The sequence below is a fragment of the Narcine bancroftii genome, chromosome 2 (assembly GCF_036971445.1).
Source record: "Narcine bancroftii isolate sNarBan1 chromosome 2, sNarBan1.hap1, whole genome shotgun sequence".
NCBI classification, from domain to species: Eukaryota; Metazoa; Chordata; class Chondrichthyes; order Torpediniformes; family Narcinidae; genus Narcine; species Narcine bancroftii.
This window is the reverse complement of record NC_091470.1, coordinates 191,015,595-191,038,535: the sequence shown is the minus strand read 5'-3', so window position 1 is coordinate 191,038,535 and position 22,941 is coordinate 191,015,595. Positions and strand designations below refer to the sequence as shown.

Here is a 22,941-nt window from a genome sequence, read left to right as displayed (position 1 = left end):
AACTTTAGAGAATTCTATGAACAATTATACCAAACTGAAAACGAAGGGAAAGAAGGCAAAATAGATGAATTTTTAACTAAAATTGAACTACCAAAATTACAAATAGAGGAACAAAATAAATTAACAGAACCATCTGAAATAGTAGAAATACAAGAGATAATAAAAAAACTACCAAATAATAAAACACCAGAAGAGGATGGATTTCCAATAGAATTCTACAAAACATTTAAAGATTTATTAATTCCTCCCCTCCTGGAAGTAATCAACCAGATTAACAAAACACAAAGCTTACCAGATTCATGTAAAACAGCAATAATTACAGTAATACCAAAGCAAGGGAAAGATCCACTCGCACCAGCGTGATATAGACCAATATCATTACTTAACACAGATTATAAGATAATAGCTAAACTATTAGCAAACAGATTAGCAGATTATGTACCTAAAATGGTAAATCTAGACCAAACTGGATTTATTAAAAAAAGACGCACAACAGACAATATTTGTAAATTTATTAACTTAATTCATGCAGTAGAAGGGAGTAAACAGTAGCAGTAGCAGTTGCTTTAGACACAGAGAAGGCCTTTGACAGAGTAGAATGGAATTATTTATTCAAAGTATTGCAAAAATTCAGTTTACCAGAGAAGTATATTAATTGGATTAAAGCATTATATAAGGGGCCATTGGCAAAAGTGACAGTAAATGGATATATATCAATGGAATTTAACTTAAGCTGATCAACAAGGCAGGGATGCCCACTATCACCCTTATTGTTCACGTTAGCTATAGAACCAATAGCAGAATTGATAAGAACAGAAAATAATATAAAAGGGATAAAAATAAAAGACAAGGAATATAAAATCAGTTTATTTGCGGATGATGTTATAGTATACTTAACAGAACCAGAACTATCAATAAAAGAATTACATAAGAAATTGAAGGAATATGGAGAAGTGTCGGGTTACAAGATTAACGTAAATAAAAGTAAAGCAATGCCAATGAATAATGCGGATTTTTCAAAATTTAAGAAGGAATCACCATTCAGATGGCAAATACAAGCAATAAGATACCTTGGTATACAAATAAATAAAAATCTCGGCCATCTATATAAACTCAATTATTATCCACTAATGAAAAATTACAGGGCGATTTAGAGCATTGGAAAGATTTACCATTAACACTAATGGGAAGGATAAACTGTATTAAAATGAACATTTTCCCAAGGATATTATACCTATTTCAAGCATTGCCAATACACTTGACAGAGAAATTCTTCAAGGAGTTAAAGAAAATAATAAGGAATTTTTTATGGAAAGGGGGGAAACCGAGGATAGCACTAGATAAATTAACAGAATGGTATAAACAAGGAGGCTTACAACTGCCAAACTTTAAAAATTATTATAGAGCCACACAATTAAGATACCTATCAGATTTTTACCAAACAAGGGAAAAGCCAGATTGGACTAGATTAGAACTAGATAAAATAGGGGAAAAGATAAGTGAGCACATATTATATAAATGGGATGAAAAATTGGTACAACGTAGGAGTTCTCCAGTATTACATCATCTGCTCAATATTTGGAAGAAGATTCATGTAGAAAGGAATAAAACAAATTACCAATTACCAAAACTAATAATGACACAAAATCAGTTACTCCCTTTTACAATAGATAACCTTTCCTTTAGAGAATGGGAGAAAAAAGGGATCAAAAGAATAGAAAATTGTTTTTCAGGAAATAGATTATTATCCTTTGAACAAATGAAAGATAAATACAATATAACTCAAGATACTGTGCTGGCATATTACCAATTGAGATCCTACTTGAAGGACAAATTAGGAAGCAGTCTGAGGTTACCAGAGGGAAGTAACTTTGAATATGTGATTACAGATACAATGATAATCAAAAGATTTATAAGAAATATGTATATTAAACTGCAAGAAAAGGAGAATGAGGAAACAAATGGTAAAACTAAACAAAAATGGGAACAAGATTTAAATGTAAAGATAAAAAAGGAAACATGGGAGAAGTTATGTTCTGGAACGATGAGAAATACAATAAATACGAGGTTACGTATGATACAATATAACTGGATACACAGGCTATACATTACACCTCAAAAGTTAAATAAATGGGACCCAACAGTATCTGACAGATGTTTTCGTTGTAAAAAAGAAATGGGAACAACAATTCATGCAATCTGGACATGTGAGAAAGTAGAAAAATTTTGGGAAGATCTTAACCAGATATTAAATAAAATTACAGAAAACAATATACCAAAAAACTCAGAGATCTTCCTCCTAAGTAACATAAAAAAACAAAGAATTTAGACTTGATTTGGATGGTGCACAAAAAAGATTTGTTAAGATAGCTCAAGCCGTAGCAAAAAAATGTATTATGTCAACCTGGAAATTGGAAGATAATTGGAGAATACAACAATGGTATATAGAAATGAATAAATGTATTCGATTAGAAAAAAATGACATATAGTTTAAGAAATAATATTGAAATATTTGAACAAATATGGGAGCCATACATGAAACACAACAGAGAAAACCTACCGGGGAAATTTACCACCTAAATTAACGAAAGGAGAAGGAAATGAAAAGAATTGACTCAGTGGAATTTCTTGTTTATTTTTATTGAATGACAACATTGTTTGACTGGTTTAATGTATCTTAGATTTTGTACTTTAAATGGATGGGGGGGGAGGTAGGGAGGGTGGGATGGGAGGAGGGAGGGGGGAGAAAATGACACTATATATTTGAAAAGGAAAATGTATGTATCATGGTCAATGTGGTTTATGGTGTGAAAAATAAAAAAATTAAAAAAAAAAATGCTTTCTGGACCTGTCCATTGGCAACAGAGAGCAGAGACATGTTTGCTTTTGAATGGGAAAATCCTTTTACTAGAATCAATACCGGTGGACGGTCCTTCCCCAGGGCTTTACAGAATCACCAAATTTAATCGGCCAGGTCTTAGAACAAATATTAGATGAGGCTCCTCGGAGAGAGAATTGTCAGTTGGTACAGTATGTTGATGGTTTGTTAATTACGGGAAAAACGTACGAATTAGTTAAACAGTATACTGCTGAACTTTTGAATTTTCTGGAGAATAAGGGTCTCAGGGTGAGTGAATCCAAATTACAATATGTTCAATCAGAAGTTAAATACTTAGGTCATCTGGTAAGTCAGGGAACTAGGAAAATAAGTCCAGAGAGGATACGTGCTATTCTACAGATCCCACCTCCCAAGAATGCCCAAGAACTTAGGAAATTCCTTGGTTTAGTGGGATACTGTAGAATCTGAATTGAAAATTATTCTAGCCTGGTCAGATTTCTCTATGATAAACTCACGATTCTAGGGGGCGAAGCTGTTGGCTGGACAGAGGAAGAGATTAAAGATTTTAACTTGGTGAAACAGTGCCTTATTAGTGCCCCAGTGTTGGCTTTACCCAATCTAAATAAGCCATTTGACCTATATACAAATGCGAAAGGAGGTGTAGCCACTGGAGTACTAACACAAGAGAGGGCAGGCTGTCGACAGCCAGTTGCTTTTCTATCAAAAGTTTTAGACCCTGTTTGTCGTGGTTGGCCAGAATGTGTGCAAGCCATCGCAGCCACTGCTATTTTAGTTGAGGAAGGACGATAGATTATGTTTGGTGCCCCGATGATAGTTCACACCCCTCACACAGTTCGCAATATTCTCTTACAACGTGCTGGAAGGTGACTCACAGACTCTAGAATTTAAAAATATGAAGCGATCCTAATGGATAGGGATGATTTGACCCTGATTACGAATAAAGAACACAATCCAGCAGCTTTCTTGGTTTCTCCAAATTCTGACAATACCATAAATGAGTTAGAGCATGTATGTTTAGAGGTAATAGATTTACAGACCAAAATTAGAGAGGATTTAAGCGATGAGCCTTTACAGGAGGGTGAAAGGTGGTTTATTGATGGATCTTCCCATTGCATTGATGGCACTCGCTATAGCGGGTATAGTGTAGTGGATGGGAGGGAAGGAGTAGTGATTGAAGCCGGTCACCTTCCCGGTTGTGAATTGTATGCCCTCTGTAGAGCTCTCCAGGGTCTAGAGAACAAGGTGGGCACGATCTACACAGACTCAAAGTACGCTTTTGGTGTAGTGCACACCGTTGGGAAGATCTGGAAAGAGCGGGGAATGATAACTGGAAAAGGACAAAAGTTGATTCATGAAAACTTAATTGTCCAATCTCTAGATGCTCTTACATTACCTGAGGAAATAGCTGTAGTTCATGTATGAAGCTATCAAAGTGGTGACAGTAAAATAGATGGGGGAGAGCCAGTGGATGTGGTGTACCTGGACTTCCAAAAGGCCTTCGATAAGGTCCCGCATAAATGACTGGCTTCCAAAATCAAGGCTCATGGGATTGGGGACAAAGTATTGATGTGGATTGAGAACTGGCTGGCAGGTAGAAGACAGAGAGTTGGGATAAATGGCTCGTTTTCTGAGTGGCAGGCGGTGACCAGTGGGGTGCCACAGGGATCTGTACTGGGACCCCAGCTGTTCACAATTTACATTAATGATCTGGATGAGGGGATTGGATGTAATATCTCCAAATTTGCAGATGACACTAAGCTAGGAGGGGTTGTGTGCACGGAAGATGGGGTCAGGAAGCTCCAGTGTGATTTGGATAAATTGAGGGACTGGGCAGATACATGGAAAATGCACTACAATGTGGATAAATGTGAGGTTATCCACTTTGGTAATACAAACCGGAGGGCAGATTACTATTTGAATGGCAATAGATTAAGAGATGGGGAAGTCAGAGCGACCTAGGGGCACTTGTACATCAGTCTCTGAAGGCAAGCATGCAGGTACAGCAGGCGGTTAAAAAGGCAAATGGTATGTTGGCCTTCATATCAAGAGGGTTTGAGTATAGGAACAAGGATACCTTACTGCAGCTGTACAGGGCCTTGGTGAGACCACACCTGGAGTATTGTGTGCAGTTTTGGTCACCTTATCTAAGGAAGGATGTTCTTGCAATGGAGGGAGTGCAGAGGCGATTCACCCGGCTGATATCTGGAATGGCAGGAATGACTTATGAGGAAAGATTGCGCAAATTGGGATTGTACTCGCTGGAGTTTAGAAGATTGAGAGGGGATCTCATAGAGACATATAAAATTCTGGCAGGACTGGACAGAATGGATGCAGATGGGATGTTTCCAATGATGGGAAAATCCAGAACCCGGGGCCATGGTTTGAGGATAATAGGCAAACCATTTAGGACCGAGATGAGGAGGAATTTCTTTACCCAGAGAGTGGTGAATCTGTGGAATTCACTGCCACAGAGTGCAGTAGAGGCAGGTTCATTAAATATATTTAAGAGGGAATTCGATATATTTCTTCAGTATAAGGGTATTAAAGGTTACGGAGAGAAGGCGGGGACGGGGTACTGAACTTTAAGATCAGCCATGATCTCGATGAATGGCAGAGCAGGTTCGAAGGGTCGAATGACCTACTCCTGCTCCTATCTTCTATGTTTCTATGTCCTGAAGCACAGGGGAACAGACAGGCAGATGCAACTGCCAAACAGGCTGCGCTCACGGAGAAAATAGACATGCAGCTGTTACTGCCCACCCCTGGAGTATCCTATTCATTCTATTAAACCTGGTGATTGGGTATATGTAAAAGCATGGCAAGATCACCAACTAAAACCTGTCTGGGATGGCCCCTATTGTGTTCTTTTGAATACAGACACTGCCGTGCGAACGAAAGAAAAGGGATGGAGCCACATCCAATGAATTAAACGAGCTGCTAAACCACAGACTAACGAGATTGATAATCTACCCTCCACCAGGCGTGCAGTCCTTCATCCTTCTGATCTGAAAGTTACACTACACCGGGAAAAAGTGCTGTAATGTTTTTACCATTTGCTGTTTTGTTTACTTGTTGGTTCCCAATTTTTGGGAAATCACCAAATTGCTCACAATGTATTAAGTCCTCCTGGAATAGGGGCAGCAGAGGTGACAATTATTTACCTTTAGAATATCGACAGGGCACAGATATAAAGTATAGTCATAGTGGGGTACCTTATTTAGTATGGGTTAATATAGGATCCCAACATGGACCAGGGGAACAGGACGGCTCTAGAGGAGTAGATTTGATTTGTATTTTGGCCTCTACAGGTATTAAAAAGAGGAGTTTTAAAGGGATAGCACAAAGAAGATGGTGGGACAATGACAGACAGAATGTTAGTCAGGATTGTACATGTAGCAGAGATAGAGTGAATACATATGCTAATGTTCACAGACAGGCTGCAACTCACAGGTTAAGTGACAAGAAACACCCCTCCCCAACTTGGTCTCCTGTAAATCATCCTTTGGGTCACACAGACATTCGGAATGTTAAGAACCACCACTGTAAGGGGAGTTCCAGTTGTAAACGACGTAAGCTGCTCCAGAACACACAGCTGCTTGGCATTTAAATCGTTTAATCAGACTCCAGCCTTGGAGATCATCACCGAACAGACAGTGATGGCCCTGAATTTATGGGCTGAAGAAAGACGACAGATACAAGCCACAGTTCAACAAAACCGCCTGGCTCTCGATTACTTGTTGGATGCTGAAGGCAGCGTTTGTGAAAGATTGGTTAATGACAATGCTCACAACGGTCAGGTGGTTAGACACTTTTTCAGGAGTTCGAAAATCTTCCCATGCCCAGGTTCAGACTCGCTCTTCTGGCCATTATGGTGCTCCCCTGCCTAAAGACTTGTGTGCAGTATTTAATTCATTGAACCCCTCGTCAGAACACGATAACCCAAGAGATGTATGTTTCCCTAATTCTGTCTGATGATGCTGAGACTGCAGTTCGTTTACTGACCAGCTGGGAAAAAGACCAAGTTTAAAAGTAATACATTCCGGTTGAGAAGTCACAAAGCGTAGCTAAAAGAAAAGTGAGGACTGTGAGAGATGAGTAAAACTGATATGAAAATATGAAGATGAGGAAACTAGTATAGATATATGTGTAATGATTAAAGCCAGTATGAATAAGATAAGAATATATATTAGAATGTAGGAAGTAAAGTTAGTCTGAATAAGATAAGGGTCTTCTAGCCTTGTAGACAGAATCAGCAAGTTCTGCATATAAGAAGGTTGTACCTGAGAGTCGGGAAGGTGTGAATTAGAACAAAGGCAGGTTTGTCAATAAGGACAATGACATGATAAGACACCGACAGGATACCCCCTGGTCCTCCAAGTTCACAGAAACAGCACATAGGCAGACAGGATTGCCTAATGCCAAACTCATCCAGGAGGCAGAAGAATGTAAGGGAGAGGGTATTCCTATACTGAAATCAACTGTATAAAAGTTGGGTGAGCCCCAGTGTATGTGTGTATTCCCAGTGTAAGAGGAAGCACCCAATTTTGCATTGTTGTATAATAAATGTTCTTTGTTCTCAATTTTTGTCTCGAGCAATTTCTGTGAAGTTACTTCTGTTTCTCACAAGTGGGACCCGTTCAGCACCAAACTGTTGTCACTGGGGTTTCTCCCCCACCCTCCCTGACGCCGTTCCCGGGATCCGAGGCATTAACAGATCCAAAACGGGACCGGAGCAGATTCTCAGCCACTTGTTCTCATCCCAAGTCTCGAAGAAGGGATAAAGTTTCCCCGTGAACTTATTCCCAGTGAAGGTGTGGAGATGGGACTTGGTGTCAGCGCTGTAAAATGAAACGGTCCCGGACTCGTAACTAAGATAAACTCCCACTGTCCCGGGGATGGGAGCGGCTGGGAGACGGGATGGAGGGGAGGTGTACACATAAAACCCGTCATCCCACCGCCCGATGCTCCAGACCCCAGTCTCCGGGGACAGTCGGACCCGTCCCTTCCTCCCCACAGACTCTGCAGCAACTCCCAGACACCAGCCTCGATTTCCTGACACCTCCACCTCCCAGTAATGTCTCCCCGAGGTGAATCCCTCTGATCCCAGCGCACAAGGCAGGATCTTGAACCTCTTCCCGGTGACAGGGAGATTCCTTGGACTCCTGGTCCATCTCACCCTCTTCTGATCGTCAGACACCTCGAGCTCATGATGCGCTGTGTCCGCATCCAACGTGACGGAGACTGGGGGAGGGAAAAGCAGATCATTAGAGATCCTGGGGATTGGGGTGGGTGGGGAGACTCTGGCACAGGGCGGCTTGGGACCGAGGAGAGGCTGCTCGGCCTCAGGCAGTTGGCTATCCCAGGGGTTTCCTCCAACTACATTGGATGGAGAACAAAACTTTCCCAGGGTGGAGCGGAGTTGGGGGCGGCGGGAGTTCCCTCCGATAATCGGAAGGAGTGGTGGTGCAGACAAGAGACAGAGGGGACGGTGTGAGGGGATGAAGAATTGGAGTGAGGGGTTGACTAAATGTTGGTGATGTATCTATGATAAATAACGTACTTGACCTGCTAACATTCACTCGTACTTTGGTCTATGTAATTCCAATCACAGCATCTGCAGACTTTCTTGTTTAATGCGAGGTTAAATTAACAATTAAATTTACAATTCACTGATTTCATGAAATAGAGCCAGAGAAATTTGCAGCATTACCTTCAACCCTTCTATTCTGTGCCAAAATATTATCATGCCTAGTCCTACTGACCCATCCTATACCCTTCCCAGTCATGTAGAACCAGAAAACAGGCCATTCGGCCCCTCTAGACTGTGCATTTCATCATCTCCCTAGTTCCTCTGACCTGCTCCCATTCTCTTACCCTCCAGATCTCTCCTATGTACCTATCCAATTTATTTTTATAACACATGATTGAGCCTGCAACACACTCCCAGCACTCTCTCTGAGTGAACTTCCCTCTAATGTTCCCTCATACCTTTCCCCTTCAGCTTAAAACTATGACCTCTCGTATTTATCTCCCCCAATCTAAATGGAAAATGCCTATTTGCATCTCTGTCTTTACCTCTCAAAATCTTGTAAACATTTCTCAAATTTTCCCTCATTCTTCTTCGCTCCAAGAAATAAAGTCCTAACCTGATTAATCTTTCCCTGTGACTCAACTGCTGAAGACCAGCAACATCCTAGTAAATCTTCTCTGCACTCTTTCAATCTTATTGGTATCCTTCCTGTAGTTAGGTGACAGAACTGCACACGATATCCCAAATTTGGCCTTGCCAATGTCTTAAACTGCTTCAACATAACATTCCAACTCCTATACTCAAATTTTTGATTTATAAAAATTAAGATGCCAAAAACTTTCTTTACAACCCTGTCTCCATGTGTGCCACCTTCAGGGAACAATGTATCTGTATTCCCAGATCTCTCTGCTTATCAATACTCCTTAGTGCCCTTCCATTTCCTACCTTGGTTTGCCCTTCCAGAATACATCACCTCACACTTGTCTGCATTAAACTCCATCTGCCATTTTTGGCCCATTCTCCTAGCTGGTTTCTGCCAGCTTTGAAAATCTTCCTCACTGTCCACAATGCCTCCTATCTTGGTGTCATCAGCAAACTTGCAATTGAACCTGATTTCACCACTTCAGCTGGCACCTTGTTTCATACCGCAACCACCGTGTGAAGAAGTTTCCCCCAATATTCCCCCAAAAATACTCCCCTTTCACCCTGAACCTTTGTCTGGTTTGTGTCTCAGTGGAAAAAGCCTACATGCATTACTCTATCTGTACCAATCACAATTTTGTCTACCTCCATCAAATTTCCCCTAATTATTTTACACTCAGGGAATCAAGTCCTAACATGTTTCAGCTTTCCCTTTAACCCAGATCCTCAAGTCCTAGCAACATCTTAGTCAATCTTCTCTGCACTCTATCAATTCTATTGATATTTTTCCTGTGATTACATGACCCAATGTACACAATACTCCAAATTTGGCCTCACAAATGCATTTTGCAACTTTACCACAGCATCCCAACTCTTATTCTCAATATTTTGATACATGAAGGCCATGTTCCAAAAATGCTCTTTACAACCCTATCTTCCTGTGTCACTCCACTTTCAGGCAATTATGTAGCTGTATTCCCAGATCCCTCTTTCTGATGCACACCTGAGTGACCTACCATTTACTGTGTATGTCCTCTCTTGGTTTGTCCTTCCAAAACAAGCACCTCACAGATTTCCACATGAAATTCTATCTGCCATTTTACAGCCCACTTTTCTAGCTGGACTGAATCCCTCTGAAAGCATTGAAGGTCTTTCTCACTGTCCATTACACCTCTAATCTTTGTGTCATCTGCAAACTTGCTGATCCAATTTTCCAAATTGATGTTGATGATAAACCACAATGGATTCAGCACCGATCCTTGGGACACACCACTCGTCACTGGCCTCCAGTCAGAGAGGCAATCATTTTCTACCACACTCTGGCTTCTCCCATAAAGCCAATGTCAAATTCAGTTTACTACCTCACCATAAATATTGAGCAACTGAACCTTCCTGACTAACCTCACATGTGGGGCCTTCTTAGGGAGGCCATTTCAAAATTTCCAAAAAAGACATGCAGAGTTGGCGTCAGAACAAGTTTAATGTGGCGGCATTAGTGGACACACAAATGCATGTGCTTATATTGTGCATGCACCAACTGGCGCCAGTAAACTAACCCATTGCACATGCGCCAGCCGGCACTCACGCATGTGCGCAAGAAGAAACATGGCCTACGGACTCCAGGATACTGCATTTAACAAGGGAAGTGCCCCCCTCTCTTGCCCTTTCTACAGCTCCAAATGGAGGACAAATTAACGTCCAGCTCGAGGTGGCACTGGACGAAGGACAGAGGGCTCAAAAGCCAGTCTGTCCAGCTTAAAACTGGATCTCTAGCCACCCTAGGCCTTGTCAAAGGCCTTACTAAAGTCCATGTAGACAATATCCACAGCCTTTGTATCATCATCTTTCCTGGTAACATTCTCAAAAAAATTCTGGAAGTTTTTTTTTTAAAAAAACACAACCTACCACACACAAAAACCATGCTGACTATCTCTAACTTTCTCCATTAATCAGACCCTGACTATCTACATACTTGTATATCAGAACTCTTAGAATACCTTGCAATAATGTACCTATTGGCTCTATAATTTCCTGTATTATTTTTGGAAATTTTGAAAAAACAAACAAGCTACACTCCAATCAGCGTTCCCTCTAATTTTTAGTTGTTGGTGTGGGCAAAAATCTTACGTTGTACAAAATTGTTTCCTGTGCCAAAAGTATGTGTGCACTGAATGCTTGAGCAAATGTAAACTCGAATTTGTTTCATTTTGGCACAGCCTCTCTCCCTTGGTTAATGAAAGTAGAATACAAATAGGATTGCATTCTATGAAGTCGTGTATTTAGTTAAGATTTTATTCTATACTCTGAACTAATCTGTTCAGTTTGTTGTTTCATTAAATAAAATATCAATGAGTATTTCTTATTTTATGTGGCAATTTTTAAATAAATTAAGAACAATAACACCCATTAATTCACAGATTACTATTTTTAAAGTTGTTGGAAATGGTTAAATCAAAACTCATTCAATTACAAAGCTAGTTGACAAACTATCCATATGCTTAATGTGAAAATCTTCACACATTGCAGTTTATGTAGGTTTACAAAATATTTGACATAAACATGCACAGAATAACACACATATTTAAGTCACTCCATTATTTTTTTCTCTCCTGTCTTTGGTATTTACCCATTCTTTGTAAACTTTATCTAGGCTTCCATCCAGTTAATAGCTTTTGATACTCATTAGCATATCCAAATGACATTCACCTAAAAAGTTTCTCATCTTGTTTTTGAGTTGATTCATTAGGCTAAAGCCTTGCTCTCAGTCTGGACTAAATGGAAGAAAGGAGCCCCAAATTTAATTTAATCCCTCACACTCCATCACATCTGAAACAACAGAAGAAGCCCAGAACATTGAGCTGGCAGTCCTGCCCCTCCTGCAATCAAGTTTCACTGATGGCCACAATGTCATCATTCCACATACCAATTCACACTCAGCTTGTCTGCCTTTCCAACAATACTATTTCCACCATGCACAACCCTTTGTTTTCTGTCATGGAGTCTTAACATCATCCTTTCCCTCCTCCAGTTCATTATCTGCTCTGGCACTCTGCTTCCCATTGTCCTGGAAATCTAGTTTAGCCACCTACCCCCAACTCCACGACCCCAACCCACCCTGGGAGCAGAACTAGCAAACCTTCCTGTGAGGATATTAGTCCCCCTCCACTTCAGAAGGTCCCACCTTCCCTGGAAGAGAGCCCAATAATCCAAAAATCTGATGCCCTCTCACTTGCACCATCTCTTCAGCCTCTTGGTGATCTTCATTGTCCTATTTCTACCCTCACTCGCATGTGGCACAGGCAGCAATCCTGAGATCACAACCCTGAAGGTGCTGTCCTTCAACTTCACTCCGAATTCCCTGAACTCTCTTTGCAGGGCCTCACCACCCTTCCTACCCACATCGTTGGTCCCTTCTTAGAACTTGAAATTTGGCTGCGCTCCCTCCATCTTGTGAATGCCATGAACTCAATCTGAGGTATCCTGGCATCTGGGAACCAACATACTATTCAGGATTCTCGATTTCTTCCATAGAACCTCTTATCCATTCCCTTCACAATTGAATCCTCCAGCTAGGTGGTTGGATTCAAACTCATCTCACGGGGAGTTGTTCAAGGGTGAATGAGCTAATAATGTATTTGTTCATTTAAACACCCATGTAGAGGTTGCATTGTGCTCCTGTATTGTTGGGTTCAGGGATCTGACGTCTTGAGCTGAAAGCAATGCTTCCAACAGGGGGGGTTTGGCTGGAATAAAAAAATCATTTTAAAATCTTATTTACTACACAATAGAAGGAATTCTGGCCACCTAAACCATTGCTGCCCAATTACACACAAATTAACCGACAATCCTGAACATTTTTGAATGATGGGAGGAAACCAAATCACCCGGTGGATATCCACACAGACACAGAGAGAATGTATAAACTCTTGACAGACAGCGGCTGTATTGGAACCCGAGTTCTGCCAACGTAGTGCCTATGCTATGTTAAACATGTTGCCCAGAGTTTCATATCACCCCATTATTATGGCCAATTTTTGTAGCTAATATCAAGCTGAAAGGGTTTCACACACAACATAGAACAGTACAGGCCTTTGGGCCCTTGATGAAAAAAAAGTACTAAACCCTCCCTACCCCATAACTCTGTATTTTTCTATCATCCATGTTTCTGTCAAGAGTCTCTTAAATGCCCCCAGTGTTTCAGCCTCCACCACCATCCCTTAAGTTTGTATACATCCTCTGGTGCCTGATGATCCTGCCCTAGGAAACAGGTGATGGCCGTCCACCCTATCTATGCCTCATAATCTTGTACACCTCTATTAAGTCTCCTCTCATCCTTCGACTCTCCAAAATGAAAAGTCCCATCTCTGCTAACCTTGCCTCACAAGACTGGTTTCCAAGCAACATCTTGGTAAATCTCCTTTGGACCATCCACATCCTTCCTATAATGAGGTGATCAGAACTGAACACAATACCCTAAGTGTGGTCTCACCAAGGATTTGTAGAGTGTAACATGACCTCTTTACTGATTGGAATCCCCCTAATGAATCCCAGCATCCCATAGGCCTTCTTAACTATCCTATCAAGTTGTGTGGTGACCTTGAGGGATGTATGGTTTTGCACCCCAAGGTCCCTCTGTTCAACCACCCTCTTAAGCCAGTTTGTCCTTCCAAAATGCATCACATCACACTTATCCAGATTGAAATCCATCTGCCACTTTTCTGCCCCACTCTGCATCCTGCCTATATCCTCTTGTAACCTTCAGCTCCATCCACAACTCCTCCAACCTTCGTGTCATCCACAAACTTACTGATCCTTCCTTCCGCCTCTTCATCCAGGTCATTTATAAAAATCACAAAGAGCAGGGGTCCCAGAATAGATTCCTGTGGCCCCTCCACTAGTCACCGACCTCCAGTCAGAAAACTTCCACTACTACTCTCTGCTTTCTTCCTACAAGCCAATTTTTTTATCTATACAACGAATTTTCCTCTGAGCCTGCAACTCATGACTTTCTAAATGAGTCGTTCTTGTCAAATGCCTTGCTAAAATCTATGTAGACCACATTTTCCACCCTATCCTTATCAATTCTTTTGTTACCTCCTCAAAAAACTCAATTTGGCTCATCCTTCCTTTCATAAAGCCATTCTAACTATCCTTGAGTAGACTGGACTTCTTCAAATGCTCATAGATCCTATCCTTAAGAATCCTCTGCATTAATTTACACACCACTAATGCAAGACTCACTGGTCTATAATTCCCAGGATTCTCCTGATTACCGTTTTGAAACATGGGGACTACATTGGTCAGCCTTCAATCCTCCGGCACCTCCCCTGTGCCCAAAGAGGATTCAAAGATCATAGCTACTGCCTCAATGATATCACTTCCCACAGCAGGCTGGGAATATTGTGACTGACCCTGGGGAAATCAATCTTGATGTTTTTAAGAAGATCCAACACTTCCACTTCCTTATCTCCACATTGTTCAGCACAGAGGCCTGTTCAATTTCAACTTCACCATGATCAAGACCCTTTTCTCTTGTGAATACTGATGTATTAATTTAGGACCTCCCCAACCTCCTCCACCTCTCTTATCCTTTAGTGGCCCCACCTTCATTCTCATCATCCTTCTATTCTTCACATAGCATAGAAAACTTTGGGTTCTCTGTAATTCTACATGCCAAGGCCTTCTCATGGCCCCTTTGAGCACTCCTTAGGTCTTTCTGGCTACCATATGCCTCATGAGCCCTTCCTGCTTCCTGCTTCCTATATCTAATGCTTGCTTCTTCCTCTTAACTAGTAGCCTGACCTTTTTCATCTGCCACAGTTCCCTTTTCCTACCATCTTTTCCTTGTCCCAGTGGAACAAACCTATCTTGAACCTTGCTCAAGTGGTCCCTAAACTTCCTCTATATTACTTCAGTGCTTTCATCTTTAAACATGTGTTTCCAATTTATTCTCGCTAGTTCCTGCCTCATCCCTTCATAATTAGCCCTTCCCCAGGTAAGCACTTTCCCAATTTGACTGTTTCGATCCTTTTCCTTAGCTATGTTGAAGTTAAGGGAGTTCTGGTCACTACTGTATCATCAAAATATCCCCCACTGAGATGTATGCCAGCTGACCAGGTTCATTCACCAGAATCAAATCCAGTATGGTCTCTCCTCTAGTTGGCCAGTCCACATACTGTGTCAGGAATCCTTTTTGGTCACACCTGACAAATTCAGCCCCATCTATCTCGCTTGCAGTCATTATGTGCCAGTCAATATTAGGGAAGTTGAAATCACCCAGAACTACAACCCTATTTACTCCTTGGACCTATAGACTACTCCCAGCACAGTAATAGCTCTCCTCCTATTTCTGACTTCCGCCTACACCAACTCTGTACACACTACCTCTGCAGCATCCTCCCTTTCTATCACTGTCACTGACCAGTAATGCTACCGCCATCACCCCCCACCCCAACTTTTCTACCTCCCATCCTTTTCTTTATAAAACACCTAAACCCAGGTACCTGCATCAGCCAATCTTACCCTTACTCCAGCCAAGTTTCAGTAATGGCCACAACATCATAGTTCCACATACTGATCCAAGGTCTAAGTTCACCCCCTTTATTCCTAATACTCCTAGCATTGAAATGGGCACATCTCAACCCCTCTAATTGGCTACATTTATGTTTTGTCCCCTGCCTGTCCTTCTTCACCAACTCACGGCACATAGCCTCATGCTTTTGTCCTTCTTCCCTAATCCTTGCCCTTACATTCTAATTCCAAACCCCCCCTGCTAAACATCTCTAGAAAATCTGCCCGCCAGGAGATTGGTTTCCTTCCAGTTCAGGTGCAGCCTGTCCTTTTTGTAGAGGTCAGACATCCCCCAGTTGAGATCCCAATGATCTAAAAATCTGAACCCTGCCTCGGAACTACATCTTCAGCCATAACTTCCCATTCCTACCCTCTCTAGCAGGCAGCAATCCTGAGATTATCATCTTGAGGTCCTGCTTTTTAATTTCCTTCCTAACTCCCTATATTCCCTCTTTAGGGCTTCATCCCTACTCCTATCTATGTCATTGATCCCCACGTTGACCACAAATATCCGGCTGCTCACCCTCCCCTTCCAGAATACTATGAACTCGATCAGAGACGTCTCTCACCCTGGCACCTGGGAGGCAACATACCATCAGGAGCCTCAATCTTGTTCAAAGAACCTCCTATCCACTTGTCACAAGATCACAAGGAAAAGGAACAGGAGCAGACCATTTGGCCCTTTGAGACTTCTCTGTGAAACCTCCCTGAGCCAAAGTGTTCTCACTTCTAGTTCCAAGTTCCACCTTTGTCCCTATATCCCTTTAAACCCTCACTAATTAGATACCTATCAATTTCCTCTTTAAATTCCCCCAAAGATCCTGCCTCCACAGCTGCACGTGGCAATAAATGCCACCAATCCATTAACCAATGAGTCCCCAATCTCTCTTCTCCCCTTCTGAACCGGGTGGGGGGGAGTGAATATGCCAGCCTCTGTGCCAGAGACATGACCACCTCGACTTGGTCTTTGGTGGGTTGGACCCCCAGCAGCATCTAAAATAGTCTACCTGTTGAGAGGTATGGCCAGAGGGGTCTCTGCTCTTTCTGCCTCTTCCCCTTCCCTCTCCTGACAGTCACCCAGTTACATGTCTCCTGACCTTTGGGGGCTGACTGTCTCCCTGAACCTTCTGTCTGTTACTCTCTCTGCCTCCCTCAACATCTGCAGTTCATCCTGCTCCACCTGCAGGTCCCTAATTTGGATTTTTCACGAGCTGCAGCTTTTGCAGGTGTAGTCATCAGGAACAAACCTGTTGTCATCCTACAACCAGTGCACTGGACCACCCTAACGACTGCCTCCATTACCCACTCCTAAGTTAATCAAATTTATTAGAGGAATTTACTGGCCCTACCTCTGTGGGAGTGAGTTCTTCAGACTCATCTTGCTGAAGCATCTCAACCAAAAGCCTCAAATCCCCCCTCCTTCCCAGAGTCACTCACTCACTGCCCCTCCCTTTTAATTGTTCCTGCCAATGATATCAATTCCTCACTCCCACCAATCACTTTACTGTTTAACCCTTATATGCTTTTAAAGAGCTAACCTCCAGCTGACTCCTGACAGGCCCAGCTCACTTGCTCACCTTCCTCACGATCCTCCTTCCCATTCTACAGTCCCAAGAAAACTTTATCTGTACATTTTTACCTTGATTAATGGCATCATACGTTTCTTTCAACACAGCATTCAACAAGGATGAGTGATCAAATTTTTGAATTGGCAAGGCATCATCTATCACTGACAATGAATGGCCATCATCTCTCATCCTGCAAATATCAAATCACAGGTTAAAAACCAAGCATCAGGCTTCTTTAGAGCTATTTTACAATTCCACAAAGCGTTTCAGCCGAGAGCATTTCCTACCTCCTCTTCCGACGAGCTTCTTCCTGAAATAAATGAATCACAAATATGAATTGGTGAAGGCTGGATGTCCTCATCCCCACAGTAGGAATTATTACAACCTGCTGCAAACACCCACTTCCCAACCCTCACTCCCGCTGACACATGAACAGAAAGAGAATATTGGTGGAGATGGAGAAATACAGAAGACAGAACAGAAAAGTTTCTCAAAAACTGTTCCACAACTGAGTGGATGCATCTTTCAGATTGTGTGATTTTTTCTAGAGGAGATGCCGAAGATAATCAGGGAAAAGAATCTGAGATTATCAATGCATTTGATCGAATGGGTGCAGGTATGGCCCATCCCCCATACCTCCAGCCTGGCAGCTACGAGAACAATTTTCAAATTCATTTAGGTTTCCAAACTGAAGAGGGTCCGAAGGAGCACCATATACAAATCACCAGAAATTGGGGCAAGAGTGTACCCATACTGATGACCACCTTTGTGTGTGGCAGCATCAGGCTGTGCAAGGAACCAAAGTGTGAAGGCACCAAGTGCCGCTACATGCTAAGGTTCTACCTGTCCCAGGTGTGGCAAAGGATAGGCCCTGTTGCTGTGTGATGTCCCAGTTAGCTGGACTTTGCTACACCACCTATCCTTTGTGGAAAAGATTTTCCAGGACAACACCTTTGACCACAAGGCCATCAGACATTGGCCAGCAGGGAACATCCTGCGGAAACTGAGAGATGAGGACTTGATGGATCTGGTGGGATGTTTCCCTGAGCCAATCATCCAGGTCCTCTGGTGGAATCCCTCATCACCAGGGGTCACAAACAACACCAGGATTTAGCCTGGCTGGCGATGAGGAGCCCTCTCTGTGAGATGCTTTATTCACAACCAGAACATCACTATCTGTGCACGTTGTCTTTGGGACAGCTACGGTGGAGTGGAGACGGTCGCCCACCTCTTTACCAAATGTAGATTCACAAAGTGTGTGCGGAGAGCGATGCAGGGGGCTCTGTCACGGTTCATCCCCAGCAGCAGCGTCACAGAGGACCTTCCAATTTATCAACTGTTCCCAGGCACACACACTAATCCAACATCCAGAACTGCTGGAAGGCCATCATCTCGGTGAAGGACACCCTTTGGTGAACCAGAAACCTGTTGGACTTTCGGCACGCGGAAAGGTCGGTCCAAGATTGCTGCCAACTTGCACGCTCCAGGCAGCAGGAATACGTGCTGAAGGTTGCGTTGTGGCTTGGTGCAGCCAACGCAAGGGTACTGCGGGGAAGGAGCACAGTTTAGAGTCCTCTCATTACTGGGCACTGAGGGGAAGCCCCTCAACCAACAGGGAGTGGGGAGAAACAACAAGGTGCCAAAGAGATGGTAACAGAGTATTAAGGGTATTAAGAGAAGAATGTAAAATGTGAAATGTACATTGATAAGATGATTGACACTATATAACAAGTTTTGAACAGTTTACCTGATATGATTGAAACTAGGAATGTAAAAGATAAATGTGACTGGTATCAGAAAGTACAGTGGGTAGTATGGATATAGTGGGCCAAAATGATGTCTTTTTCCTGTAATTTATATAAATTATTATGAATAAAATATATTTTTGGAAAAAAATGATTGTGGGAGTAGAACAGGTATCTCTCCTTCTGAGGAGGTCAAATTCAAACTTAAAATGTCAATTTATTTTCAAAAAAATCTCATCAGAAATGTAATGTGCTTTCCAGCAGTTCTGACATAATACAGCCATTGAGGCAGGAATTTCAGTTTGGGAACAACAACACTTCAGCCCTGGAATTGACTGAACATTTATCTAGTTTGGAATAACTGGAAAAGGCTGCATTTATTTCTGAACCATAACACATCATTCTGGGACTGTGCATTTCCACTGAAACAACCCGTCATGTAATCCCTCACCTTCAGAAACATCACACTGTCTTTTTCATCCATCTGCTCCTGTAACATTGACATTTCCTGCTGAATCAAATGTAAATCATCTTCAATCTCTTGAAGATTTTTCTCCATTGCTTTTAGAATCCTCTTCTCTTCTTCCCTGAGATTCCGGAGTAAGTGCCGCTCCTTCACTGTGAGAAGCTGGTGCATCTCAGTAAATTGGGACATGATCTGGGTGTGACGGCTGCACGTCTCCTCCTGATAAATAAAATATGAAGATTAATATAATAAGGTTCTGTGTTCTATTTCCCATGACATGGACGGCCCATCAATCTGGATCATAGAGCCACAAAGCATGGAAACCGGCCCTTTGGCTCTCTATATCCATACTAGTCACTGTATTTTCTGATACCAGTCACATTTACCTGTATTTTGATAATTGTCTTCTTTGCATTGACAATTCAAGAGCTTGTCTCAAGGTTTCTGAAATGTTGTTAGAGGAATCTCATCGTCCCATCAACCCCATTTCCCCTATCCTTTCCCTCCATCCTATTCTCTTTCACATCCCATGAACTCCCACCTGCTGCCCATTTTCACAAGGATCATTTGCCATCTCCAACAGAATGACTTTGAGAGGTGGAAGGAAATTGAATCGTTAAAGAGAATGTGCAAACCACACAGACAGCACCAGGTACAGCACAAAATGTGCTGGAGAAACTCAGCAGGTCATGCAGCATCTATTGGGAGTGAAGGGTATTCAATGCGTTAGCCTGAGCCCTTCATCAAGGCACAAGCAAAAAAAAAACAGGTGGGTACCTGAATTAAAAGGTGAGGTGGGAGAAGAGAGGAGAGGAGAGGAAGGGGCAGGGGAAGGAGGACAGCTGACAGGTCAGTGATCATACATGGATACAGGTGGGTGGATGGAAGAGAAAAGACTGATAGGGAGAGTATAGTTGATAGAGAAGGTATCAGACAGGGGTGGGGTGCAGGAGGAAAGGACTCAGAAGGATCGGGAAAGAGAATGGAGTAAAACACGAACATCTGCACACACAGTGGTTGAAGTAAATACAATACTGGAGAAATTCAGCAGAGAGAAAGGGAAAATTGGGGGAGTGGGTTTTCAAAAATTGGAGAAGTTGGTGCTGATGAGGACTGGTTGTAATATGCCCAGATGGAATAGAAGGAAATATTTTTTTTTAATATTTAGCAATACGGCACAGTTACAGACCCTTCCAGCCCACGAGTCTGTGCTGCCCAAATACACAAATTAACCAATATATAAAATTAAATGATATAAAATGATGATGGGTGAAGATAAACACAAGCAGGCTTCACTTGGATTGTTTCGGGCCCCAGATGGTGGTGAGGGAGGTGTGGGCAAGTGCAAAATTTCTGATAATCACAGGGGTAGGTGTCGGCAATTAGTGTGAAGTGATGAGTGGATGAGGGAGTTAAGGGGGAGTGGTACCTGAGGAAAGCAGTCTGGCGGTGGGATCACATTTTGTGTGGCAGAAATTGCAGATGATAATATGTTGGATGCAAAGAGTTACATTGATGGCAGTAGAGGGGAAGCCAGTTTTTGAATCTCAGATGTTGTGGAAAGGAAGAACCCTGTCCTGGGAGCAGATGCAATGGAGACGGAGGAAGTGAGAGAAAGGAAATGCATCAGGACTGGGAAAGGGTGTGAAGATCGTAGTTGTAGTAAGTAGTTGGCAGTTTTATAAAAGATATCCATGGAGAGTCTATCTCCCAAGATAGAGACAGACATAGAAGGGGGAGTGTGTTGCCAGAGATGGACCAAGTGAATTTGAGGTCGGGGTGAAAGTTAACAGGAAGGTAGATAATGTTGATGAGTTCATCGTGGGCACAGAAGGCAGTACCCACATAGTCATCGATGTAGTACAGGAAGATTTGAGAGCCTTGCCTGTGTAGGCTTGTTGCATGGATTTCTCCACATTGCCAACAAAAAGACAGGCATAACTGGAAACCATGCGGTACCCATGGCTACCACCTTGATGAGGAAAGTGGGATGAAACAAGAGGGGGGAGGGGGGTTGTGAAGGATCCGTTAGGTCTATTGATGAGGAAACAGCAGACTATGAGATGTTCTTTGTGGGGGATGGAGGTGTGGATAGACTGGATGTCCACAGTGAAAATAAGGGAGTCTTTATCCAGGGAACTGTAAGTTGTTGAAGTTATGGAGGCCAAGTGAGGTATTGTAGATATAGGTTGGAAGGGACTGGACCAGAGGAGTTAGGTAAGAGGTAGACCTGGTCAATGTGGGCTTGGGACCCAGGATAACCTGGATTGAACCTGGTCACTGAAATGATGAGACATCAACACTACCTGTGTCCCTGCCCCATCCCATTATCATCAAGCATCACAGGGGTCAGACCTGCACCAGACCATGAAATCGAAACTAGGAAACCTCACCCGAACCCGAGACATCCTCCGTTTCTGTTGCCGCTCCATTTGCTGGATCGCTGATTTCTTTTTGGTGAGCGATTCCAAGGAAGTTTTCACCCGATCCTGGGAATGGGTTTGAGAATCAAAAGAGAATAAAAGTGTCAGACAACGAGGAACAATTATGCAACCACATGATCAGCCCCTGTTTGCTTTTACCTTGTAAATTTCAACACCCTCTTCTATGGGCATGAAGTTGTGAGACTTGTGTTCCCGCGCAGCCGCACAAACCACACAGATCAGTTTCTGGTCAGTTTCACAAAACAGCTTCAGTTCTTCCCGATGTTCCCCGCAGTGAGGTTTCCTCTCCTTCTCTGCCCGATTCAGGTCCAGTTTTCGAGCTTTCTCAGCCAGATTTGCCATGGCCCGGTTTCCCCTGAGAGTTCCCTCCGCAAACTCTGCTCTACACTCCGGGCAGGAGTTTCTCTCCTCCCCTTCCCAACACCCCGTGATACAGGAGCGGCAGAAGTTGTGCCCACACTGCAGTACAACCGGATCGGTGAAGAACTCCAAGCAAATGGGGCAAATCACCTCCTTGGTCCAAGACGCGATTTGGTCGCCCGAAGCCATGTTCAGTCGCAGCACTTCCTGGTTCAAATTCCATTCACTGTGGAGAAGAGCCGAGCCCCTGCAGTACCGCACCCGGCCACTAGGGGCCTGCGGAATGGATGGGATTTTGCTGCGAGTGTGTTGGTGTCCCGGCCACTTCATTGAACAGGACAGCTGCAGAGAGCTCCTGTACATTTTCCCCCCAAATATGAAGAGGCCATGTCTTAGGTAGTGGGAGGGACCTTGAGAACAGACGTTAAAACACCGTAGTTGAAGTAAAATACAATGCTGGAGAGACCTTGAGGATAGAGGCTGCTTCTTAAAGACACCATGTCGTTGATGGCGTTGAGTGATGTCGCAGGCTAGTAACATTAATTTTCGGGAGAGCGATAGAGCAACGCAAAGAAAATGTTGACCCTGAAAGACACCTTGATGTGTTAATGACCAGAGAATGAGACCAATCAGGGACCCCGTCAAGGGCCCACCTCATCCAGTAACCCTATGTCCAGAATCTAGATGCACCCATCCCTCCACACACCACATGAAGGAGGTGTGAGAAGCAGAGGTGCCTTCACAGATTTCACTGAG

The 22,941-nt window shown here is 42.9% G+C and overlaps 1 protein-coding gene across 1 annotated transcript; it reads right to left on the bottom strand.

The window, feature by feature from the left end:
• Window positions 1-495: 495 nt before the first annotated feature.
• Window positions 496-22,563, bottom strand: LOC138754843 (E3 ubiquitin-protein ligase TRIM39-like). The gene is made up of 6 exons (XM_069919737.1): window positions 21,964-22,563; window positions 21,775-21,870; window positions 19,367-19,600; window positions 17,458-17,480; window positions 17,242-17,360; window positions 496-8,101 (listed from the first exon to the last, which is right to left on the bottom strand). The coding sequence occupies exons 1-6, from the start codon at window positions 22,546-22,548 to the stop codon at window positions 7,515-7,517; spliced, it is 1,644 nt and encodes a 547-aa protein (XP_069775838.1). The 5' UTR covers window positions 22,549-22,563; the 3' UTR covers window positions 496-7,514.
• Between the last annotated feature and the right edge of the window lie 378 nt (window positions 22,564-22,941).